Source organism: Cervus elaphus, chromosome 19, assembly GCF_910594005.1.
Source record: "Cervus elaphus chromosome 19, mCerEla1.1, whole genome shotgun sequence".
Classification (NCBI taxonomy): Eukaryota; Metazoa; Chordata; class Mammalia; order Artiodactyla; family Cervidae; genus Cervus; species Cervus elaphus.
The window spans coordinates 85,180,443-85,207,429 of NC_057833.1; the positions used below are offsets into that span (position 1 = coordinate 85,180,443).

General features: G+C 38.3%; 2 protein-coding genes across 8 annotated transcripts in view; both read left to right on the forward strand.

Moving 5' to 3' along the window:
• The window catches only part of NCK1 (NCK adaptor protein 1), a 79,825-nt gene extending 59,596 nt beyond the window's left edge, over positions 1-20,229 (forward strand). For all 5 annotated transcript variants that reach the window (XM_043875298.1, XM_043875300.1, XM_043875301.1 and 2 more), the window contains 2 exons: positions 7,771-8,483; positions 10,479-20,229. In XM_043875298.1, coding sequence (XP_043731233.1) covers positions 7,771-8,483; positions 10,479-10,673 — 908 coding nt within the window. In that variant the 3' untranslated portion in view covers positions 10,674-20,229. The remainder of the gene's footprint in view (positions 1-7,770; positions 8,484-10,478) is intronic.
• A 204-nt stretch (positions 20,230-20,433) lies between these two features.
• IL20RB (interleukin 20 receptor subunit beta) overlaps positions 20,434-26,987 on the forward strand; it is a 34,519-nt gene continuing 27,965 nt past the window's right edge. The window contains exon 1 of one of the 3 annotated variants that reach the window (XM_043875303.1): positions 20,434-21,124. In XM_043875303.1, coding sequence (XP_043731238.1) covers positions 21,052-21,124 — 73 coding nt within the window. In that variant the 5' untranslated portion in view covers positions 20,434-21,051. Of the gene's footprint in view, positions 21,125-22,654; positions 22,806-26,987 lie in introns of those variants that run through there. The other 2 variants (XM_043875304.1, XM_043875305.1) reach the window with 2 other exon arrangements.

Below are 26,987 nucleotides of genomic sequence, written 5' to 3' on the forward strand. Positions count from 1 at the left end.
GTAGCACCATTGAATGGAGAAGGCAATGACACCCCACTCCAATACTCTTGCCTGGGAAATCCCATGGACGGAGGAGCCTGGTAGGCTGCAGTCCATGGGGTCGCTAAGAGTCAGACACGACTGAGCGACTTCACTTTCACTTTTCACTTTCTTGCATTGGAGAAGGAAATGGCAACCCACTCCAGTGTTCTTGCCTGGAGAATCCCAGGGACAGGGGAGTCTGGTGGGCTGACGTCTGTGGGGTTGCACAGAGTCAGACACGACTGAAGTGACTTAGCAGCAGCAGCACCATTGAAATTTAAACTTAGGGTCTCTTGTTAAAGAGTTTTCCTAGTGCACACATTACATTTATGACTATAGTGTTAGAGTCAGATAAGTAATGGATTGGCAGGATTTGCTGCAAAAGGGTCTGATTAAAATTAGGATTGTGGTGAACCAGCTGAAGTTGAGAAAAATTTAGAAAAGATTATACATTAATCTGAGGTAGCCTGCTTGTTGATGTGATGTGATGTGATGTGATGTGAAAGTCACTCAGTCGTGTCTGACTCTTTGCGACCCCATGGACTATACAGTCCATGGAATTCTCCAGGCCAAGATACTGGAGTAGGTAGCCTTTCGCTTCTCCAGGGGATCTTCCTAACCCAGGTCTCCCGCATTGCAGGCGGGTTATTTACCAACTGAGCCAGAAGGGAAGCCCAAGAATACTGGAATGGGTAGCCTATCCCTTCTCCAGTGGATCTTCTTGACCCAGGAATTGAACCGGGGTCTCCTGCATTGCAGGCAGATTGTTTACCAAGTGAGCTATCCAGGAAGCCCTGTGTTGTTGGAATGATGTAATTGTTGTTGATTATAACATACTTGAGAAATTGAGATACTAATACTTTACATTTGTATAGTTTTGTAAAGTGCATTTGCATCTACTCATTGATAAAACATGAGATTAGAAGGACTGTTTTTAAGCAATGGAAACAAAAGAAATAAACAAGCCCTTCCTAAAGATTTGTAAGCAGGGGAAAAAGCAAACCATCGATTTTACATGCATTTGTCTATCATCCACATCATAAACAGGACTTTGTTTTGCACAGAAAACAGATATTCTAAGTTTATATTTTCTGTGAACTATTTCTGGCCTCTAAGATTAAAATAAGTTGTTTTGATTATTTCCCACTTGGGATTTAATTGTTGGGTCTGTCTAGAAATTCTTCATTCTTTTTTTGGACAAGGTATAATTAGTCTTAGACCATTATCTTTTTCAGAATAAAAAAAATATTTTAGAACTAGTCTTCATTTTCAGGTTTAAATTTTGCATTTGCTTATATCAGTATTCGATTTAATCAATTTAATAAACCCATTGATCATCTTCCATCTGTACATTTATAAATAGTATATAAAAGGAAAATGATCCTCTCTGAAAGCTTATATTCTAGTAGATAGGATTAAAAGATAAACACAGGAAATGCTAGCATACAAGTACCTCAGAAATACAGAATACTAAAATAAAAATACTAAAAAAAAAGGAGAGCTTATATATCATGGGCGGTGAGGATGGAGAATGAAGGATGTTGAAAAACACAAAGCAGGAAGATAAAATAATAAAGTTACTTGAAATGACACTTCTTGAATGGGTAGATTCTTTAAAAGACAGAATTTTTAATAAGGTTTTGGGAAAAAACTAGCAAACGAGGTAAACTAAGTCATGAATTAAGATATTTCCACATTTTTATTAAAATTTAGAGCAGTTTCAATGCAGGGCGTTACAGAAAGATGCTTTTAATTTAACATTTACTCCTGTGTACTGTGCTATTACTTTACATTATTTTATTCAGTTCTCGTAACACTCATGGTAAGTGTTGTCTACTCCATTTCTGAGCTCAGAAAAGTGAAAATAGCTTGCTCAAGATGGCTTGATAAGATGCATACCGGGGATTTGAATCCAAAGGCCTGTAATGTTTCAAGGCCTCTACTGTTTTCTATAGTCTATAACATAAGCCTGGAAAAAAAGGTTTGAGGACATTCTGTAGAGGACTGTAGACTCCAGGCACAGTATTTCTTCTAATTTGTTAGGCAGGAGAGTCACTGTTGGCTTTTGAGCAGTCAGTTCAGTTCAGTCGCTCAGTTGTGTCCAACTCTTTGCAACCCCGTGGACTGCAGCACGCCAGGCTTCCCTGTCCACCACCTACTCCTGGAGCTTGTTTAAACTCATGTCCATCATTTCGGCGATGCCATCCAGCCTCCATGCGTCTAATCCTCTGTTGTTCCCTACTCTTCCTGCCTTCAGCCTTTCCCAGCATCAGGATCTTTTTCCAGTGAGTCAGTTTTTCACATCACGTGGCCAAAGTATTGGAGCTTCAGCTTCAGCATCAGTCCTTCCAATGAGTATTCAGGACTGATTTCCTTTAGGATTGACTGGTTTGATCTCCTAGCAGTCCAAGGGACTCTCAAGAGTCTTCTCCAGCACCACAGTTTGAAGGCATCAATTCTTCAGTGCTCAGCCTTCTTAATAGTCCAACTCTCACATCCATACATGACTACTGGAAAAACCGTAGCTTTGACGAGATGGACCTTTTACTCTCTAGGTTTGTCATAGCTTTTCTTCCAGGGAGCCAGCATATTTTAATTTCATGGCTGCAGTAATCGTTCATAGTGATTTTGGAGCCAGGAAAATAAAGTCTGTCACTGTTTCCATTGTTTCTCCATCTGTTTGCCATGCAGTGATAGGACTGGATGCCATGATCTTTGTTTTTTGAATGTTGAGTTTTAAGCCAGCTTTTTCGCTCTTATCTTTCACTTTGAAGAGGCTCTTCAGTTCCTCTTCACTTTCTACCATAAGGGTGTTGTCATCTGTGTATCTGAGGTTATTGATATTTCTCCCTGCAATCTTGATTCCAGCTTGTGCTACAATAGGTCATGTAATTGTAGCTGTAATATAAAGTTAGACTGGATGATATGGGTGATGGGTTGAAGTGAGATAGACTGGATTAGTAAAAGAAAAAGAAAACTAGAGGGTAGTGATGGCTCAAGCACAACATGGGCCTGAACTAGAACATGAATAGTAGAAATGGAAAGTTTTGGCAGAAAGGACATATGATGACTTTAAGAAATTGACATGGGAATCTTTTAAGAAAGTAATTTTTATGATGTAAAGTTCATGAAGTTAATTAACTGTTTTAAAGTGTATAATTCAGCATTATTTAGTCCATTAACAGTGTTGTGCAACCATCACATCTGTGTAATTCCAAACTGTGTTCATCACTCCAAAAGGAAACCCCATTCCCATTCAACAGTTGCTCCCATTACTCCTTCCCTTCAGCCCCTGGCAACCACTAATCGGCTTTCTGTCTATACAGAGTTACCTACTCTGGCTATGTTGTATAATATGTAATATTACAATATAATATGTAATAACCAGAGTAGGTAATATGGCACCATACAATATTAATCTTTTGTGTCTAGTTTTTCACTTAGCACCCTGTTTTTGAGGTTCATCCATGTTGTAGCATGTATCACTACTTCATCCCTTTCATGGCTGAATAATATTGTCTTATATGGCTATATACCACATTTTTGTTTATCCATTCATCTGTTGATGTGCAGTGGGTTGTTTCTATCTTTTGATTATTGTGACTAGGAAGCTGTGAACATTTGTACACAAGTATTTGTTTTAATTCCTATTTTCAGTTCTTTTGAGTTTATACCTAGGAGTGGAATTATGGTAGTTCTATGTTTAACATTTGAGAAACCATCACCTGTTTCCCTTGGCAGTGGTACCATTTTACATTTTGACCAGTGGTGTAAAAGGGGTTCCAGTTTCTACATATCCTCATCAACACTTATTTTCCTTTTTTTTGGTTTGGTTTAATTTGGTTTTATTATAGCCATCCTAGTAAGATGTGAAATGGTATTTCATTGTTATTTTGATTGGCATTTCTGTAATGATACTGAGCATCTTTTCAAGTGCTTTTGAGGTATTTGTATACCTTCTTTGGAGAATTACTTACTCAAGTCCGTTGTCCATTTTTGAGATAAGTTTTTCTTTTTGGGTTCTGCAAGTGCATTATATGTTCTGGATATAGAGTCTTATCAGAATTATTTTTGCAAGTATTCTTTTCTAATTTTGTAGGTTGTCTTTTCACTTTCTTGATAGTGTCCTTTGCACAAGTGGTTTTTTTTTTTAAATGAAGTAAAGTCTATTATTATTATTTGGTGTCAAATCTGAGAATCTCTTGCTAAATCCAAGGTAAGAAAGACTTTTTCCTAAGTTTTCATCTGAGAATTTTTAAGTTTTAACTCTTATATTTGCATCATCTATCTATTTTGAGTTGATACTTGTATGTGATACGAAGTAGGAATCCAGTGTCATTCTTCTGCATGTGGATATCTAGTTGTCCCAGCATCATTTGTTAAAGAGACTATTCTTTCCTGTATTAAATAGTCTTGGCACCCTTCTCGTGGTCAGTCAAAAAATCAATTGACCATAGATGTATGGTTTTATTTCACTACTCTCAATTCTGTTCTGTTTAGTTTTTGTTTTTACCCCTCGGGCCCCTGTGACAGACTAGTTTACTGATCCGGAAGGAAATACTCCATTCCTCACGGTCACCCTGCCTTATAACCTCTGTGAAGAAATCCATCTTGACTGAGGAGTGTGTTTTCAACCAGGGGAGGGTCCTGAGACAAACTAGCCAGAGGGGTCAAAGCAAGACGACTGGCCTAGAGGACCACAAAGACCCAGGAGTCTGCCTCGTTATAAAGGGATGGGTCCGGGATGCGTCCGGGATGCAGTGAATCTGGGAGCCCTGTGCAGGGCGGGGGCGACAGGACCAGAGGGAGGGACCCCCTTCTGCCACTGACCAGGACCCCTCCTTGACTAGCCAGGCTCCCCTTGAAGGAGGAAACAGAACAGGCTCCATCTTGAAAGCAGGACTCCCTCAATTCTATTCTGTTGGTCCATTTTTCATTCCTTTTGTGCCAGTACTACACTGTTTTGATTACTGTGGCATTGTAGTAAATTTTGAAATTGGGAAATAAGAGTCTTCCAACTCTGTTTTCCATTTTTAAGATTTTCTTTTGGCTCTTTGGGATCTTTTACAATTTCATATGAATTTTAGGGTCAGCTTTTTCCATTTCTGAAAAAAAAAAGGGGGCTACTTTGATAAGGATTGCTTTGAATCTGTACATCACTTTGGATAGTATAGTCTTCCCTTGGTATCTGCTGGGTTTTGGTTCCAGTATCCCCTGCAAAAAACTTAAGGATTATCCTTGCACAAAACAGCATAGTATTTGCATATACTGTACATATACTCTCCCACATATGTTACATCATCTCTAGGTTACTTGCAATACCTAATACAGTGTAGATTCTATATAAATAGCTGCTGCTGATGGCAAGTGCAAGTTTTGCTTTTTGGAACTTTCTAAAATTTTTTTCTCTTTTTTTTTTAAAGATTTTTATTTTTTTCCTCAGTCTGCTATATCAATTAAATAATTTCAGCAGAAAACACCCTAACCCTGAAAATACTCCAAGTCAGGTGAAAGCAAGGCAAGCCACTGTGTCAGTCAGTCCTTCAGGTAGCTGCCCGAGAGGTTGAAACCCATAATTACAATTCTTTGTGAGAAAGATCTGTATTACTCTCTCTGACATTATTAGTTTAGGTTGCTGTCTTCACAGTCACTGCTGGTTTGGAATTAAGAGATACTTAGGCAGACAACTTAAAATGCTAACATGCTCTCTCACTACACAGCAGCAGCTTCTTTCTTCATTAAGCCTTGCCCTAGTTATTGTAAATTCCTTACTAGATTCTAGAGTTCCACAAAAGTTGATTTTGACAGTATTCACGAGCTCATTAATTACTCTTTTGGAAGGATGGAACCCTAGAGTTCCCTACAGTGCCAGAAATCCCTGATGTACAAATTTTTCATAATCATGATATATCATTAGCCAGAAGGAAGGAAATTAGGAGGGGAGGGAATTAGTTGATTTATGGATATAAGAGAGGTTATTTTCATTTGGACATGGCAGTTGTATTTGAGGTGCTCGTGGTGCCTTCTGTGGATGACTAGTGGCAATTAGAATTGTAATGTGTAAATTCCAGCTTGGAGCTACAAAGAGACCTTAGAATCTTCTCTTTGGAAGCTACAGAAAATGAAAGTGATTTTCTTGAAGTAGAGGCTAAGTCCAAGCATGGCATCTTGGGAAATACTTTGAACTAAGGAATCATTCACTTACTCTTTCAGCAGACATTCCCTTTGCTGCTGCTACTAGTATAGTTACTGCTAAGTGCTAGAGAGACAAGGTAGTAAAATCCAGTTTACTGCCCCAGGAAACTCACTGTTTTATTAAAATGGACAAGTAAGCAAGTAAAAATGCAGTTTTTATAACAAGGTTTACAGGAGCCCAGACAGAGGAACACAAGGTTTACAGGAGCCCAGACAGAGGAACACAAGAATATTTAAGCAGGTCAGTGGGGAAAACAACATACTCTCGGGGAAATTAAAGAAGGCGAAAATGTTGTAGACAGTAATCTGTGATCTTGGTTCTGTATAGAGAGTTTGAAAAGACTGAGGACTCTAAAATGGTCTGATTTGCAGTGAAAAGATGACAGTTGTAATTGAGTAGTTTTGGTGGAGATGGAGGACCAGATTATAAGGAGTTTGGAGTGAGTGAGTGGCGAAAGAGTTGAAGGAAAAAGGGAAGACGACCTTTAAGAATGATGTAGTTAAAAAACAATAGCAAAGTTGTGTAACTTTATTTTGGAATAGAAGTGACCTAAGTGTTTTTCTATACTTTGGGAGTGAGTGGGAGGAAAACAGATCTGGATGGTCAAGAGTCTCAAAAAGAGGCAGGAAAGATGTTATTAAGAGTCCAGAAGGATTAGAGGTTGGGAACTTGGCAGAAGAAAAAGAGTAAGGGTAATGAGAAAGAATTTTGAGATAGAAAGTATTTGAGAAATTTTACCTAAGGATGCCGTAGTTTTTTCAGTAAAAGGAGAACACAAACTCATATGCTAAGAAGTGAGCAGTAGTGAAAATGCCTGATTTAAGTTGCTGTAGCATATATTTACGATGATAGTACCATTTGGTTATTTTTTTCATTCCTTTAACAAATATATATTAAGCATCTCCTGTGTACTAAGGCACTGTGTGAGATCCTTGGGATTATATTCATGAACAAAGTCAGCAAAAATCTCTGCTTATTTATATGTGAATTGGGTGAAGACAGATAAGCAAGTAAATAGTATATTATTGTAAAATAAGCCTGAAGTAAATAGAGCAACCTGAGTCTTGGAAACTAAGCAAATGGGAGGATTACCCAGACATAACTAGAATTTTATATTACATATCAAGTTGTAATTCAAGTTAATATTTAATTTCTATATAGCTAGTTATAGACTCTCAGTTAATAAAGAAGAACCTGGGTTTGCTGGAGCCTTTATGTATTTAGATTATAGATATGTGGGAAATAATTTAATATTTACATTTAAGAGACAGTTTATTAATTTTAGGGCAACTTTAGAATGATGCAATGCAGTTACTTCAGGGCCTTTAACATGAGAATAGAGAATTTATGAGGGGGGGCAAAAGTAACAAACTTCCAGTTATATAAAATAAATAACTCATGAGGATGTAAAGAAAGAAGAAGAGTGACATGGAGAGGAAGAGGGAGGGTAAAAAACTTAGTTACTGAGTTGAAGATCCTTTTGTAATGAATGAATTGGTGTTTTTTTGTTTTTCATTGCTTTATATTCTCATTACCCTTTTTTATTTAAACAGGCATTGGAAAAGTGAAAAGAAAACCTAGTGTGCCAGATTCTGCATCTCCTGCTGATGATAGCTTTGTTGACCCAGGGGAACGTCTCTATGACCTCAACATGCCTGCTTATGTAAAATTTAACTATATGGCAGAGAGAGAGGATGAATTATCATTGATAAAAGGGACGAAGGTGATCGTTATGGAGAAATGCAGTGATGGGTGGTGGCGGGGTAGCTACAATGGACAAGTTGGATGGTTCCCTTCAAACTATGTGACTGAGGAAGGTGACAGTCCTTTGGGTGACCATGTGGGTTCTTTGTCAGAGAAGTTAGCAGCAGTCGTCAATAACCTAAATACTGGGCAAGTATTACATGTGGTTCAGGCTCTTTACCCATTCAGCTCGTCCAATGATGAAGAACTTAATTTTGAGAAAGGAGATATAATGGATGTTATTGAAAAACCTGAAAATGACCCTGAGTGGTGGAAATGCAGGAAGATCAATGGAATGGTTGGTCTGGTGCCGAAAAACTATGTTACCATTATGCAGAATAATCCATTAACATCAGGTTTGGAACCATCGCCTCCACAGTGTGATTACATTAGGCCTTCACTCACTGGAAAGTTTGCTGGCAATCCGTGGTATTATGGGAAAGTCACCAGGCACCAAGCAGAAATGGCATTAAATGAAAGAGGGCATGAAGGTGATTTCCTCATTCGTGATAGTGAATCTTCGGTAAGTGGTTTTCAAAGGTAAATGGAAATAGAGCCCTGGATATTAAAAAAAATAAATGGAAGACAAGAGAGGTTTAGTGGCTTCTGTAAAATTAACCAGGTAGTATGTTTGTTAACATGTGAAGTTTCTGAGTAAAGTCAATATTCTTTCCAAGTATATTTATTTTTAGTAAAATATAGCCTTAAACAGGATTATTTGGCCTTGTCTATTTCTGTTGGTTTTGCCTCCCTGAAATATTTCTGTTGCATTAAACTGAAAAATGGAGAGAATTAAACGTTGACTTTTTCACTGAGAACAATGCAGTAGATTAAACTGGAAAAACGTTTCTTAAATTGCATAATGGGTACACTGTCACCCTTACACTAAAGGAAATCCCTGAATTTAGAAAAAAATTTGTATTTGTTTCTGTTTGGAAGTTGGAATACACTTTTAGGTACCTCAGAGACCCATTTGAACATGCACCGTATTTGGAGGGCATTTACAATAACCATAAATTCTATTCCCATGGTAGTAAAACAATAAAATTGTAAAACCATAAAAATAGAATAAGAAAATAGTTATGTGGGCTCTTTTGCATACTGTATAGGATTTTAGAATTTGACAATACTCATTTCCCTTAAAAATGACCTTTATTTTTCCTTGATAAAGGATATCACTACTTTTCCATGATTAGTATTGGCTTTGTGTGTATATATTTGTACAAAAAGTTTACATGTGATTGTACGAAAGGTTGAAAGAAGAAAACCTGTCTGGTGTGTTTATGTGTGTGTGTATGTGCATGTGTGTAAGGGGTGCGGGAAGAGAGAGTAAGACTGAAATTAATTGAACTGCCTGCTGTGAAGTTCAGGAAATGGGGGTCTGTATGTAACCCCGCAGGAAGAGCAGGTGGTTGATGATAGGGAAGAGTAGTGGGATTTGTTTTCTGTTAGATGCCTGGCCTGGCCCTGGTTCCCAGGACAAGCAGTGGGCAGAAGGGCTAGGAAGGGAGTGACCCTGGAGTGGGTGGTGAATAACCATAAGATGTTTCCAAGAAACCCACTGTTTGAAACTTTGACAGTAACTGCATAAGAGGATGATCTAGACTATTCAAAAGAGTGTTAGATGTAAAAAAAGAAAAAAACCTAAGAAAGTAGCTTGATTGCAGAATACTTTGTATTTCCTTGTAGGTAATTGAGCATAGATATTAGCCAAAATATACCATTATTTTTAGTAGTGCATGGCCACTTAGCTGCAACTGACAATGAATTCAAATGATTAAAAACACTGTGCAAATAAGCATATTTTGTTTGACTTGCACAGTATTTTTAATCATTTGAATTCATTGTCAGTATTTAAATATTGGGAGGTTTCGAATAAAAATTTAGACATCAGACTTCCCTTTTAAAATTGGAAGACCTGTCAATGTTGAGCTATATTCCTACAGGGCAACAGTTGCAGCTAAGTGGCCATGCACTGTTCCCCCTGTATAACCACCCTGGCCCTTGTTTATATTTCTTTCTTCCCCCTTACAGGCATTTTGATTTTGTGACCTCTTAGAGTTTATGTTAGTTCTCATTTTTGTGTCCTTCATCTTTGAGAATTCACAGCATGTATAAGCTATTCTGTAAGACACCTGCTGTTTGCTACTAATTGAAAAGGGGTGGATGTCTTGAATTTTCTGCTGTGTTTCTCCAGTAGTTTGAATGAAGAGAAGATCTTACACATCAAATGTTAAACTAAAGGATTTGCCGTGGTGTTAGGGAGATTTTTGTGTCTAACTGGTTCAATATTGAATCCTGGCTTTTTTAACTAGATAGATGATTTTGGGCAACTCAGCTTCTCTTCAGCCTTTATTTTTTCATCTGTAAAATGGGTTTGTTTTGAGGCATAAAGGAGACAGTTCATGTAAATAATTTAGCATTGTGCCTGGTGTTTAAAGTGCTCACATTTTAGCTGTTATTAGTTTATATAAAAATGTTAATAGATGTCTTTCAAAATGTTTTTTCTCTCTTCTAGCCAAATGATTTCTCAGTATCACTAAAAGCACAAGGGAAAAACAAGCATTTTAAAGTACAACTAAAAGAGACTGTCTACTGCATTGGGCAGCGTAAATTCAGCACCATGGAAGAACTTGTAGAACATTACAAAAAGGCACCAATTTTTACAAGTGAACAAGGAGAAAAATTATATCTTATCAAGCATTTATCATGATACTGCTGACCGAAGTGAACTGCTGTACAGTTGTAATTCGTCATGTAATTGAAGACTGAGAAAATGTCAGTCCAGTCATGTTTGATTGGAAATTGCTGTTTCTAACTCTATATGAGAATTGACTATAATACATAAAATATTTTTATTATAACTCAGCCCATATATATATATATATATATATATATATATACTACATACACCAAGCATCTGCATAGAGCAGTTCCTTATCCTTGGGTCTTCTGTTTTATTGTTTTCTTGCTCTTCTCTTGCTTCTAATATTAAGGTTTTATATTTTGAAAAAATGATGCAAATCAAAAGTCTTTATATGAAAGAATTTATTGCCTTTCCTTTATTTTCTTTTAAGGGCACCACCTTAGTTACTTCTGCAATGGTTTCTATTCATATAAAATTATTATATCTATTATATCAACATATACCATATGCTAAAATAAATTTCTTGGAGAGTTAATCTTTTCTGTGACTAAATAGCAATAATAAATGGAAAATTAGAAATTATTTTCAACTATTATATTTGTCACAAACCATTGTAAATACCAAATATGTTGTGTCTGTCATTTTTCAGAATTCATTTGTTTTCAGTTTAAAGCAAACCATATGGGACATAGGTTAGAAAACATATCTTGTACAATTTAAATTTACATCTGTTGGAAGCAAAAATCTCCAAATTCCTATGAATTTTTTCCCCCTACTTCTCTCTCATCTGGTTATTCAAGAGAAAAAAGCATTCTCAAGATATTTAGCTTTTAACTGTAAATAGATGCTCTAGTGTTATTTTTTTCCCCTAGTTATATATTGTCACTGTGAAAAAAAGCTAAGGCCAAATTTTGAAGAAGTAGGTGACAATGAGATAGATAACTTGGTTCTCTGCCTACCACCCTTCCCCCCAGAAAAATCAGTAATAATCAAGCATAGTAGTTGTAGTATTTTTATTTTCTTCATTCAGCTTTGAATTTTATTGACCAAGACACTAAAATTGATACATACTTGATGAAAAGATGTGATATGCTAATGCTTTGAGAAAATTTTTAGAATCTTATTTTTGCAGATTCTTCTATTATATTTTTATCCTGCAGAAGTTTGGGTGTATGGGTAAGAGGCTGAGGCTACTGTAGAGAATTTAATCTATTTCTGTACATCACAGAAGAAAACCAGTTAGTTACATTTTATGGCCACAACTCCCCCCCCTCCCCCCCCCCCACCCACATTATAAATTCTGGAGATTTAAGGAAAGTACCTTCAGTATTTTAATAGAAAATACTTGCTAAAACAATTTAGTAATTAGGAGAAAGTCATGAGATTTTTTTAAACATTTCACCAGTGCTGCCTAGGCAAATGAATGTTTCTATTCTTTATTATAAACAGACATTTAAGACACAAAATTACTGATTCTAAAATTGAAGTCTAATTCATGAATTTCTTGATTTTGGTGGTTTTAGATTTATTTTGTTTTTTAATTCTCTAAATCTTCAAATCATTTAAAGACTTAGATTGCCACTGGGTGGCAGCCCTGACTTCTCCCTCTAAGCAACAGGAGTTAGCAAATACAAACTTTTTACAATTCTTTTATCTTCATTACATCTGCTTTTAAAGCCTTTTAGTTTGTATTTCATTATTTTTCTCAGCCCCACTTTATTTATTTAAGATAATTATGAGTAGGCAAGTTTAATGGAAACAGAAGTCACATGCTTGTTTTTTTGGCTGTAAAATCATGAATATAAATTGAAGAAAATAGTTTTCAAGTAGTTGTAAAATGACTTTTAAATTTTAAACATTTGATGATGCTTTCTTTTTATTCTCTACTTCTTTGTGGTCCCCCCACCCCAATCCAGTCTTCCTTACTTAAAAAATGAATGTTTAAAAAAAGAAAGGAGGGGATGGGTTCAATTACTAATTTGTATCACAGACATGAGCTATTTATAGCAAACCCTGCTGAGCTGATGTCAAGCATTTTGAGAAAGTAGCTAGGAGTGGAGTAGCACTGGAAACAATGCATATTTCTGTGCTGTAATTAGATTTATACTAACTAGAGAATTCCTAGGAGATCCACATGTGCCAATAATAGCTATTGTGTGCTCTTACTGTATGATGGAGACCTCACTGGGAACTACTTAATTTTGTACGTTTTATCAATTTTTTTAAAGTCTTAAAACCAGTGTTTACATCAATGACTTTTTTTTTAAAGCATGAATTTTCTTAAGAACTGGAACCATTTTCAAAAACATCTACATGGCTAGCTAGTAGCAGGACTTGTGTTAGAAACCACGTTTCCTCATTCCTAGCCTGTACACTTGTCTTGTGACACATTGGCTTCATTGTGCCTGTTTTTAGACTAGGAGGAAAGTCCTGGAAAGAGAAATATTACAGAAGTTTTCTTTCATCTGTGAGGAGATGCTTAGCTTTCATTTTAAATATAACACATAACTGCCCCATAACCCACTTCTACAAATAACTTCAAATTCTTGGAAGAAGGATTTTCAGAACTTTATGTAAGCTCCGTGACTGAAAGCTATTGCTGCCGTATCTGTTATTTAATCGGAAGTCCTTACGTTCAGCTGAATACAGACTCACACCTATTACACACCTTTGACTATGCGCAGTAACACCTGGCACTTTCAAAGATGGTGTGTCACAGATACATCACTTGACAAAATCAAAAGGCTTTAGTGCAATCCGTTGTAATTGCTGTAAGAATAAAACGCCTAGCTTTGGTTGGTAGAATGATGTCTTCATGGATATGTGGATACAGTAATAACCCATAAGTTGTCTCCAGCTTTAGTGCTTTAATTTTGTCATCTAATCTAGAGATTGCAAGAAGCAGGGCCACTACTGTTTGTGTAGGTACATTTGTGAGAATTGCAAAAAGGCACATCTTCCCCTGGCAAGACAGCCACTTTTGTTGCTGTTGATAAGTCCAAAACTCAGCATCGCCACCCTTCTCCCATCTTGCAAGATAACCCAGTTCAGGATACAATCAAACAGGAATACAGTTCGAGCTAAAATGCTTAAAAAAATAATTGTTAGCATTTTTAAATGGGGGGGTGGAGGGGTTTACATAAACAGAGTTTTGGTTTCCCCTGAAAAAGGAGAAGCTGGTAACACTGGATTTGAATTCTCACAAGGCATTGAGTAGTATGGATGCTCCCCTTATTTTTACCAATACATTAAAGATTAACAGTAAAACAGTGTTTCCCAACCTTTATGCTCCTAGTTCAAATCTCAAAATGCAGTTAGTGTTACTCCCTGTTTTTCCTGTAACGGGAGTTTTTGGTTTGGAATCTGGAAACTTACATTTTGCAGAAACATTCAGTTGCAGTGTCCAAATTAATAAGGAATATAATATTACAGCATGCTTTAACTTTTCACTTCAGTATTTTGCTAGAAGAAAAGAAGATCCTTTGCAGTCTTATTTATCTAGATTCTTTAAATGTTTTTGAATGGTTTCACAACTGAAGTCACTTCTAACATAAAGCAAATTTGATACAGCACAAATGACATCCCCGTTTTATGTTCTGAACAGCATCCAAGGGACTTTTTGAAAATGCCATATTACTGCTTCTGGGGAAAATCACTGTTTTATTCTATTGCAAGGCAAGGTAGGAAAGCTTTCTTCTGAAAAACTGGTTCTGTTGGCTTTTAACAAGTTTATATGACTTAACTGTCATCTTCTAAACTCTTTAACAGACGAGCACACTGTGCATACTCCACACCCTAGTTTCTTGCTGTTAAATGACCTGAAACCAATGACCAAAGAACTGAAATACATTTTTCTTGTTTATTGTGAGAGGTTCCTTTGATTTGGAAGTACTAATATAGTTTGCTGAGACTTTTTAATGAGAACATAAATTGGGCTTAGGTTTTGAAGAGCATGAGTTTTCGTTATCACTGGCTATGTTCACAGAGGTAAAGCACCATGTCTTTTGAGAGTATGTATGTTGGTCTGAGCACTTATATTATCTTGGATACTTCGGAATTGGCCTGATGCCTACAAAGGATTCACACAAACATTTAGTTTACCTAGCAGATTTTTAAAATGTTTCCTCTCAAATTACTTTTTAAGCTGCTTTTAAGGCTCCAGGGAAAGCTGGTCTCAGTATTTTGAAATAATGTTGCCAAATTTATTTGTAGTTATAGAAGACAAAAAGTACTTACTCAATTTCCTCTCTCCTGTATTACTGTGACTTTTGAACAGGAAAACAAACTTACAAGTAGACAAGAGTAGACATCTGAAGTAGTTTAGGTATTGCTTTAAATAGATCTCTGGACTCAGAAAATATATTAAACTCTGTAGAACATTTGAAGATAGCTTTTGGGAAATTATGGAGACAGGTGTATTCCAGAATGAGATTGAGAGTCTGTTAAATACTGGAATGGTTTTAAAAGTGATGTTTTTTGAGCATTTGTAGAAGAAATTAGTAATCCCTCAATAAATGTCTTTTCTCAGAACAAGTAATGCAAACACACTTTTACTTGTTTTGATATGTTTTAGACTATAGATAAGGGGGATGGTGTAGAAGACAGTTTCATCAGGGCGTATGCTAATCACTTGGTGTCAAGATGAGAAAATTACTTTTTGGACAGTAATATCTATGTGTATAGTTTTGTGTCCGCTTAGGTTTTGGAGATATTTATCCATCAACCAACCATCCAGCCACCTCACCTCAAATAATTTGATTGTGTAGGTGCCAGACCATTCTAACCTAGCAATATAAGAGTGAAGAAAAGGGATATGTTTGTCCAAAAGCTGTACATTTCTCATGATGTAAAGCCTAATGGAAAAGTTCTATGAAGAAAAAACAGAGCAAGAAGAGAGAGTGGGTGTTCATTTATGTAGGATGGTCAAAGGAGGTCTCATAAAATTGACCTTGAGTGTACTGTGTGCTTCACTTAATCTCTGGTGACTAGCTTTAAACCAGTGTATGAGTGAAAATAGAGCAGTCAAAATCATTTGAAAAATTATATTAAGATCTTCACTGTTACGGAGCATTTTTTCTGGTTTTCAAATTGTAAAATTGAATAAAATGATATTTGTTTTATTTAGACATGGAACTTTTAACTGCAAAGTTCTATTTTGAATAAGGCCTGATTCTCCATCTTAAGAGGAGTTGTTGGGGAATATCATATAGAAAAGAATCAGTTATAACTACAGGAAGGAGGACAGTTTGTTGACAGACTTGAAGGTTTTAATTCACACCTGAAGGAAAGAATTGAGGTTAACATTCCTGATGTTCTGCGCTGTGGCCAAACAATAAACTAGGCAGGAAATTGAAAAAGTAAAGTGTGTTCAGAGGAGGTTGAAAAGGGGCTGCAAGAATCCTGAAAACGAGAGCTGGAAAGTGTGTCAAAGTTATATCTGGAAGAGACTCAGTGGAAGCAGGAGTAAAAAACGAAGACGAGGCAAATTCTACTGTTTAAATACCCTGTGTTACTTGCAGAAGAAAAAAGAATTGAGATGGAGTTACAGTGAAATGTCAGATGGAACGCAGGACATAGACATATTCCTTTGATTAAAGGGAAGAGAACTGTTTTGTGCTAAGTAGAGCAGGGAGCATTATTGCAGTTAATTGACCTCATGGTCTGTGCCAGAGCACCAGGACCTACCCTGGGTTTGCACAACCGTAAGAGTTAGTGCCTCAAATTTTGTGCCCTGGTGCCTCCCTTGCTTCAGTTTAATCCCAACCCTTACGGGGCTCAGAGGGCTTAGGAGTTTCTTCCTTGAGCATCAATATCCTTTTTCCTCCCAACTCTTTTGCCTTTCCATAAAAAAACTGTCTCCTTGCTTTTCCTTCCATAATCATTCAAATGGCAAATAGTGTAATAGGAAAACTAATTCCTACTTGTAGACTGTGCTTATGATAGGAAATAGCTTTGTACTTCCAATGGTTCGTCTTCAGACATAGATGACTGGAATGCTGTGGGAATTAATCTGAGAAGTCCTGGCAGCAGTTTAGAGGATAGTTCAGTCTTGGCAGGTTGCATAGACCGACCAACCAACTAATAGATCACAACCAACTGATGAGAAGGTATAGAGACGGAAATTCCTCAAAGTCAGAAGAAAAAGGTATGGTCAGAGTCAGGCATGTCCAGGCAAGGGTAGCGGCTTGCAGGTGAGGCACGGCCCTCCAGAAATTTTCAACCAGTGGCTTGGCCCGTGCAGAGGTTGATGGTCTAAGCTCCTTGTTGATTCATGGGCCAGTGTCATTCAAAAGCTTGTGACAGCCAGGTAGCATTACGTTTCAGTGTCCCAGAAGTCTGCTGAGCAGAGTTCAGAGTCCTTGCAGTGGACTGTGATGGAGTGGCAGGCAGTACTGCCTTGTCAACATAGCAGTGGTGGGCAGGGGATCTTGACAGGGACTCATGTCCAGATTGAGCTAAATATCTTAAGACCTCAAAGTCTGGGGAACAACTCTCCTTCCTCTACAGCATAACTAAGTCTTGTTCTTTCTCCCATTTTCTGTTTACTTACCTTTTCGTCCTCAGTCTGTTTTCCTTCAACTTTTCCATTCCTGAGCCTTGCCCATGCCATCCTCTCAGTTGGAATGCTTAACTGCAAATGTGAATCTCCTATCCAAACTAAGGAGGTACATCCTTGAAATGCCATTTTAAGGACTACCTGTTCTCTAAAGCCCTTGCTAATCTAGATCGTTCACTGTTCTATGTCCCTCATACACATTGTGAGCCCTCTTGGTGCTAATTGGGAGGCAGTAAGGTGAGTGAAAAGAACTTGTAGTTAGGCAGATCTCTGTCAAAATTTCTGTCTGTCTAGCCCTGGGGGTCTACAGTAAATTTTCAGGTGTGTCCTCATCTGAAAAGTTGGGAATCAAATCTTACCTTGAAAGACTTAAGTCCTTTATATACTATATGTATAATGTGAGGATCAAGGAGACGGAGCAGCAAGTGTTCTTGACTATTATGTAGTTAAAAGATACAGCTAATGTTTACTGTGTACTTACTTTGCCAGATCCTGTCCTGAATGTACTGTCTCACATAATCCTCACAACAGCCATGTGAGTTAGGTACTATTACAGTTTTTTCCAATTTGCAGAGGAGGACATTAAAACATTTCTTAAAAGAGCTGGCTAAAAAAACACAACTAGTAATTGGCGAAGCCCAAACGCCAACCCAGACAGTCTGGCTCCAGAACCCATGCTTTCGACGACCCTCTTAATAGATGTCACCAACTGGAAGCCTTTCTTTGCTGATTCAGGGCCCAAACTGAAAGATGGGCAGCCTACAAAGGTCCAGCCAGTAAGAGCAAATAATCCCTAATGTATTTATTGTTAATATTATTAATACAACAAATGGTTAATAAGCCATTTGTGAAGAACTATTGTGTTCCTGGCACTGTGCTAATGTGCTTTGTCTGCATTCTTTAATTCCCACAACTATTATGCAAGACATCATTGTTTTATAAAAATGAGGCTCATGGAGTTGCTATCTTCCCCTTCACATCAAGAGAGCAGTACTTTTTCCAATCCACTCCTCAGCCTACAACGATCTAACTTCTGATCGAAGTTGTCCACTGGGACTCCTCTTACTGAGATTACAAATGACCTTCTAGGTGACATAAATCTTGGAGACATTTTTTGATGATCAAGTGACTTTCTTCTGCACTCCCCCTTGGTGACCACCCCTTCCCTCATTGTTTCCATGCCCATAGTTTGTTCCAGAACCACCTCTCTGACCTATTTATTCCCCCATATCTTTTTATGCCATTTTTCTTTTGTCAGTTCATTCTTTAGTCAGTTCATGCTGGTCTTCTCCAAGAGCATATCCACCCACCTCCTTAATCTACATACCCTCCCTGAATGTTCTCACCACTTCCTAGTCTCAGCTACCACTGAAATGCTGAAGGTAGGGGAAATGGTGCCATACCCTGACACTCATAAACTGAGACAAAGATCATTTACATTTTGAAGACTCCCCCCAGTCCTTACGAGCACCTCAAGTTCAAGTGTATCAAACTGAACACATGCACACTTTTTCTATACCATCCCCATCTCTGACTACCTTGCTGCCACCCCACCCTCCTTAACATTATTTAGGTTAAGCTGCTGTCACCACCTAGTTACTCAGACCTAGAACCTGAAAATCATGTTTGCCTCCTCCTCCTCCTCCAATCCACTCAATGTCTAGGAGCTGTCAATTCTACCTCCCTGTTTTGAATTTATTCGCTTCTCTCTCTTGAGACATGGGAAAACCTTGTGGAAGCCAACATCTCTCACCTGACTGACTAAAATACCTCCCTCCTCACCTACCAGCCTCCAGTTTGGCTGCTTCCACTATTTTCTCCACCCTAGTCATAGACTTTCTCAAACTCAAATACAGAGGGTGCTGTGATCAGACTGGAGCTCCTTTAACCCTCATTGCCTCAGAATAAACTCAGTGCTCCTCAATAAGGCATTCAAAGCTCTCTTGAATTCTGTTTTTGTCTGCCTTTGAGCCCCATTTCTTGCTACTTCAACCTTGTTCTCTAGTTGCACCAAGCTTCTTGTGGTTTCCTAAACACATTATAGCTGGCTGATTTTTTTTAGCATTTAATTCTCAGCCCTTAAGTCACCTCCTCCAGGAAGTCTTCTCTGATCACCTAGGCTGAGTTAGGTGTTTCTGATTAATGCTCCTATATGCCTTTGATAACATTTCTGTCATTTCATTTCGAATATTGATTTGTGATTATTCTCATGTCCATTTTCTCCACTAGTTGGGAAGTTTGTGGTTGAGGGCAGGAACTATTAATTTCCAGTATCTAGCATATAGTAAGCCCTTAGTGAATGGCAGTTGAATGAATAAATAAATAACTTTCCTAAGGTTATATTGCAAATAATTTCTGACACTAAAATGTTGCACTCTAAAATTCATGTTCTTTTTACTAATGCATTTGCACGTGTAGAGTGTTTAGAGACTTTAAAAAGCTAACATTTTAGGGGGCCAAACCTTATAAAATTTCCTTCCAATTAAAAAAAAATTAAAATGTTCAATAATACATTCACATGGTTCAGTAATCAAACAATATAAAAAGATACATAGCACCCACAAGAATCGAAAGCAGAATCTCAGGATGTTTGTACATCTGTGTTCAGAGCGGCATTATATTCACAGTAACTAAGATGTGGAAGCAACTCGAGTGTCAGTGAGTGGATAAACAATGTGGTATATGGAACATTATTCAGCCTTAAAAAGGAAGGGATTCTATAATCTACAAAATGGGCGAATCTTGAGGACGTTATACTGTTATTTGAAATAAACAAGTCACAGAAAGACAAGTATTGCAGGATTCCAATTACACGAGGTACTTGGAGTAGTCAAAATCCTGAAGACAGGAAATACAATGGTGATTTCCAGGGGGAGGGGGGAAGGGGGAGTTACTGTTTAATGAGTATAGAGTTTCAGTTTTACAAGATGAATTATGGGGACGGATGGTGGTAATGGTTGTATAACAATTTGGATGTATTTAATACCACTGACTGTATATGGAAAAATGGCTAAGATGGTAAATTTTATGTGTATTTTACCACAATAAAAACAGTTTTTAAAATTCCCCAAACAAACAAAAGTTACTGGAAAGAGTCTGGTTCCCATTTTTCTTCTCCATCTTCCCAATTCCCACTCCCTTCGCCCCAAGATAAACAACCTTGGTAGTTTCTCTATCTCCTTCCAGGTTTTCTTTTTGCAAATGCAAACAAATATGAAGCTATATATTCTTCATCTCCTGACTCTTAAAAAGATATTTAAAAAAAATTTTTTTAAACATCTCTACTTCTTCTGAATTAGAGATGTAGCAAAAGTACCCACCTCCAATGAACTCACAAGAGGGAGCGTTGTGAAAGAGAACAGTTATTTGCTGAGAGGGTCAGATAATCTTGCCTGCTACTGCCAAGGAGACCTCTAGAGGTCTATCCAGGGTCCCCCAGGTTAGAGCCTGTGATCCAGGCAGATTTTTTATTTTTTAAAAAAACATAACAATAATAATAATTTATTTACATGCAGGATCTTAGTTCCCTGACTAGGGATCGAATCTGTGCCCCCTGCAGTGGAAGCACAGAGTCCTAACCACTGGACACCAGGGCATTCCCCTCACCACGCTGATTCTTAAGCTTCCCAGGTAAGTTTTCTCTGGAACTCTCCTAGGCCACTCCCTCTTGACGCAATATCTAGGTCTGGGCAGAAAGGAAGGTGCTGCGCAGCCCGCCTCTTGTGAGCTGGCTCCACTTTCCAGAACAATTCAGGCTTTACAGCGACTCAGACTGAGCTCCAACATCTGTGTCCCGAAGCAAGGATGGCTGAGAGGGAATGCATGCTTCATTCTGGAAGGAAACAGCATTCCAGGTCAAGCTGAGTCTGCCAAACACCGACCCTCAAAATGGTTCTAGAAGAAATCAAGACAAGTCTTATCATGTGGTTTTCCTACGCCTTGATTCCTTGTTTGTTTGTGGGTAAGTATTAATTAGAATACGGCCAATAGTCTGGGATTCAACTATAGGTTAAGAAGCTGAAAAATACTTTCCCAGGGTTTGGGGTTGTAGTATATGCACAGGTCACCTTGTGTCTGTTTTTCAAAAGGTTTTTCACTCCTCCATCCCCACAAAGAAAAGGCCTGCATTCTATTAAGAAACCTCTCTTAAATTCCACAAAGCAATCTAGAAAGATAAAGCATCAGAACAAATAGTTTAAAGGTGAACAGAGATCCATATGCATTTTATTATTCATTTCATTATCGAGTTTTAAAAGCCAGAACACAGTATTATCTCAGTCTTTCTCTGAGTGCCTCAGAGATGTTCTCTGTAAGGAGAGGTTTAAGTAAAATAAAGATTCTAACAAAACACAGGTGAATAAGAAGACATACTTTGCAACCTTAATATTGGGGTCCAAGACTTGTGAAAATTGGATCCCTCTCCTGGTCAGGTACTCTGTAACATTTTTTAAAGTATTTGGTTTGGAGCATTTTGCCTGCTGGTTAAGATTACATAATTTTCTCTGCTCCATTTCTGGCTGCTTGCACCTACATGTTTTATTGTTATGAAATTGCAGCTCTTTTGCTTTTGATGTTTCTTCCTGTCAGCATTTAAGAGAAATTTCTAATTTGAATACATCAAGGTACTAGACAGTTTGCAGTGTTGATGGGTGTATTGAATACTTTCTTCTTCATACTTTCTTTTCTATTTTTGGGTAACATTGAGAACTAATCATCCAGTTAGTTTAAATCAGGTAACACATCAGTGCCAAGGTGATTAGCAGATGTTTGGAGCTGACTTAAACATCAGATTTATGCCTGTGTAGCTCGCAGCCCTTCACAGCTCTGTCTCAGCACGTGATATGTCAATTGCACGTGATATGTCAATTTGCTCTTTGTTTCGGGACCCACTGTATTCAGTCCCCAACCCTCTTTCTCACAGCTCCTTGTGAACAAGTATAGACCACAGGCAGCTGTTGTCTTCACAGTTGGCATGTAACGCCCTCATTTCCTCCTCCTGGACTTGATTATTTTTCTCCACCAGAAGCTCAATCTCTAGCTCCTTACCCCACCCCAAACCCATCGTCCCATTCCAGGTGGGACCCTGCTCCTGCAGATCCTTACCAGACCTCTCTCCTTTGACCCTTGACCCCCTGTACTCTATTTCAGTGGGTTATTTCTTTTCTTACACTTGCCTGAAGGCAGGGCCTAGGCATCTTTCCTGGTGTCCCCATGGCCCCTAGCATAGGCTAAGTGTGTTGGTTGATTGGTTAGTTAGTTGACCGATTGATTAGTTGGTGGGACAAACAAGTTGCCAGGAAAATACTCCTCTGCTAAGCCAAAGGGAGAAGATAGGGAGGCTGAATGAGAAGGGGAAAGGCCAGCATATTTTTCCTAATTTTTTTTAAACACGAAATTTATGTTTTTTGATCCCCTTGACCCATTTATTAATTTGACATTTTCTTCAATGAGGCAGTCCAGCCTTTTAAGGAAAACTCCTATTTTACACAGACCTGGAGGTGAGTACTCTTCTGGTACCTGTAAACTTGCACAGAAAAACAAAGAAACAAAAACAGCCACCACTATCCTTGTCTCTCCCTGCCCTGCCCCCCAAAAAACAGTGGTAGAAGCCACAAGGATGTCAGCGTGAGAAGGACCTATGGGTGAGTCTTGATTTTTATCACTTGCTAGTTCAGTGAATGTATCACATCACTTCAATTTCCTTGTCTGTAAAATGGTCAAAATAGCTACCTTGTGGTTGGGAGGTGTCAAACGAGATTATGCAAACAAAGGCACTCTGAAGATGTCAGGGTGCCCACCCCCTGTTACTTACCATCTGTTGGTTATGCAAACTGGTGGTGGTGTCAGCAAATAGTTGCTTTAGCTGAGGTTACCTTTATGTGATTTTGATCATTTCCTCTGAATTGTGTAGAAGCCTGAAATGATTTCAGCAACATCTAAACGAACTATTACTTACTCTAGATCCTTGGGACAGATGGGTAGAGTTCTTGCTTTCTTTTATAGAATTATTTTTCCTTGCCCTGTCCCTTTCAAGTAGTTTGTGTGATTCAAGAAACTGATTCCCACTACCAATAATGATAGTAATAAAAATAGCAACGACGATGACCATCACGACTGCCATTTATGAGTGCACACTGTGTGCTAGATTAGTGAAAACATTCTCGACATCTCACATCAGTCCTGCAAAGGAGGTGATATAATCCCCATTTATACACTAGGTAACAGAGAGGTTCAGTTAGTTACAGAAGTGTCTACATCTAGTAAGTTGGAGAACTGGGATTTGATCCTGGTTTGGATGCCTACAGAGCCTGTGCCCTTTTAGTTCTCTGCGGAAGAAGCTGGCACATAAGCAGGACAGGAAAAGGTTGGAAGGACAAAGTGAAAGTAATAAAGAAAATGTTTCTACTTTTTCTGACACATTTGCCAGAAGGGCTATTGAGGTAAAAGTGACAGAAGAGGATCCAAATGAGGGGGATTGACAGCGGACCCCATGAGGAGAAAGCCAGTATGGAGTCATGCAAGGAGGAAGATGCAGGGTTTTCTGCTGGGGAAATTTGCCTGAGGACTTTGTGGTGGGCATAAACCTCAGAAGGGCACAAAGGTCTAATGTCAGATAGAAACTGTTGTTATTCAGTTGATCAGTCATGTCTGACTCTTCATGACCCGATGGACTGCAGAACATCAGGCTTCCGTATCCTTCACTACTTCCCAGAGTTTTCTCAAGCCCATGTCCATTGAGTCGGTGATGCCATCCAACCATCTCATCCTCTGTTGTCCCCTTCTCTTCCTGCCTTCAATCTTTCCTAGTCTTTTCCAGTGAGTTGGCCTTTTGCATCACATGGCCAAAGTATTGGAGCTTCTGCTTCAGCATCAGTCCTTCCAGTGAATATTCAGGGTTGAATTCAAATCAGACTTGAAATCCTTTAGATTTGACTGGTTTGATCTCCTTGCTGTCCAAGGGACCCTCAAGAGTCTTCTCTAGCACCACAATTCAACAGCATCAATGCTTCAGCACTCAGCCTTCTTTATGGTCCAACTCTCACATCCATTCATGACCACTGGAAAAACCATAGCTTTGACTATATGGACTTTTATCCACAAGGTAATGTCTCTGCTGTTTAATATGCTCTCTAGGTTTGTCATAGCTTTTCTTCCAAGCAGCAAGCATCTTTTAATTTCACGGCTGCAGTCACCATCTGCAGTGATTTTGGAGCCCACAAAAATAAAGTCTGTCTCTGTTTCCATTGTTTCCCATCTATCTGCCATGAAGTGATTGGACCAGATGCCATGATCTTAGTTTTTTAAATGTTGAGTTTTAAGCCAACTTTTTTACTCTCCTCTTTCACCTTCATCAAGAGGCTCTTTGGTTCCTCTCTGCTTTCTGCCGTTAGGGAGGTATCATCTACATATTTGAGGTTATTGATATTTCTCCCAGCAATTTTGATTCCAGCTTCTGCTTCACCCAGTCCAGTACTTTGCATAATGTACTCTGCAAATAAGTTAAATTATAAGTTAAATAAATAATAAGCAGGGTGACAATATACAGCCTTGACAATTTCTTTCCCAATTTGGAACCAGTCCATTGTTCCATGTCCAGTTCTAACTGCTGCTTCTTGACCTGCATACAGGTTGCACAGGAGGCAGATAGGTGGTCTGGTATTCCCATCTCTTTCAGGATTTTCCACAGTTTGTTGTGATCCACACAGTCAAAGGCTTTGGCGTAGTCAATGAAGCAGAAGTAGATGTTTTTGTGGAATTCTCTTGCTTTTTCTATGATCCAACAGATGTTGGCAACTTGATCTCTGGTACCTCTGCCTTTTCTAAATCCAGCTTGTACCTCTGGAAGTTCTCACATACTGTTGAAGCCTAGCTAGAATGATTTAAGCATTACCTTGCTAGCGTGTGAAATGAGTACAGTTGTGCGGTAGTTTGAACATTGTTTGGCATTGCCTTTCTTTGGGATTGCAATGAAAACTGACCTTTTCCAGTCCTGTGGCCATTGCTGAGTTTTACAAATTTGCTGGCATATTGAGTGCAACACTTTCACAGCATCATCTTTTAGGATTTGAAATAGCTCAACTGGAATTCCATCACCTCCGCTAGATTTGTTCATAGTGATGCTTCCCCAGACCCCCTTGACTTCACACTCCAGGATGTCTGGCTCCAAGTGAGTGATTACACCATTGTGGTTATCTGGGTCTTTAAGAACTTTTTGGTTAGTTCTTCTGAGTATTCTTGCCTCCTCTTCTTAATATCTTCTGCTTCTGTTATGTCCATACCATTTCTGTCCTTTATTGTGCCCATCTATGCATGAAATGTTCCCTTGTTATCTCTAAGTTTCTTGACGAGGTCTCTAGTCTTTCTCATTCTATTGTTTTCCTCTGTCTCTTTTCATTGTTCGCTTTAAAAAGTCTTATCTCTCCTTGCTATTCTTTGGAACTCTGCATTCAGATGGGTATATCTTTCCTTTTCTCCTATGCTTTTCGCTTCTCTTCTTTTCTCAGCTATTTGTAAGGCCTCCTCAGACAACCATTTTGCCTTTTTGCATTTCTTTTTCTTGGGGATGATTTTGATCACCGCCTCCTATACAATGTTACGAACCTCTGTACATAGTTCTTCAGGCAGTCTGCCTATCAGATCTAATCCCTTGAATCTACTTGTCACTTCCACTGTATAATCATAAGGGATTTGATTTAGGTCCTACCTGGATAGTCTAGTGGTTTTCCCTACTTTCTTCAATTGAAGTCTAAATTCTGCAATAAGGTGTTCATGATCTGAACCACAGTTACTGCCCAGTCTTGTTTCCACTGACTGTACAGAGCTTCTCTATCTTTGGCTGCAAAGAATATAATCAATCTGATTTCAATATTGACCATCTGGTGATGTTCCTGTGTAGTGTCGTCTCTTGTGTTGTTTGGAGGAGGGTATTTGCCATGACCAGTGCATCCTCTTGGCAAAACTGTTAGCCTTTGCCCTGCTTCATTTTGTACTCCAAGGCCAAATTTGCCTGTTACTCCAGATATCTTTTGACTTCCTACTTTTGCATTCCAGTCCCCTATGGTGAAAAGGACATCTTTTTTTGATGTTAGTTCTAGAAGGTCTTGTAGGTCATCATGGTACCGTTCAACTTCAGCTTCTTCGGCATTAGTGGTTGGGACATAGACTTAGATTACTGTGATATTGAATGGTTTGCCTTGGAAATGAACAGAGATCATTCTGTCATTTTTGAGATTGCACCCAAGTACTGCATTTTGGACTCTTGTTGACTATGATGGCTACTCCATTTCTTCTAAGGGATTCTTGCTCACAGGTTATCTCAATTAGATAGGAATCGGAGAAAAAAATTCAGGCTGAGGCCAATTTCACTGAGCCAAGATTTGGTTCACATATTTTGTTTTCATTCATTCTAAATTTCTGAACACCCACTATGGGCCAGTTTCTGGATTAGGCGCTGATTAAAGATGAACAAAACAGTCTCCCGTCTTCAGGGAACACAAGAGCCTACTGGGAAATACACTCAAGTCTTTAGGGATTTGTCATTCATAGTTTTTTTTTAATTGAAATATAATTGATTTATAATTTTGTGTTAATTACTCCTGTGCAGCACAGTGATTCAGTTATACATATATATATGTACATTCTTTTTAAATATTCTTTTCTATTATGGTTTATCACAGTATATTAAATACAGTTCACTGTGCTATACAGTAGGGCCTTGTTGCTTATCCATTCTATCCATAAAACCTTACATCTGCTAACCCCAGACTCCTACTCCACCCCTTCCTCCATCCCCTCCCCCTTGGCAACCACCATTCTGTTCTACA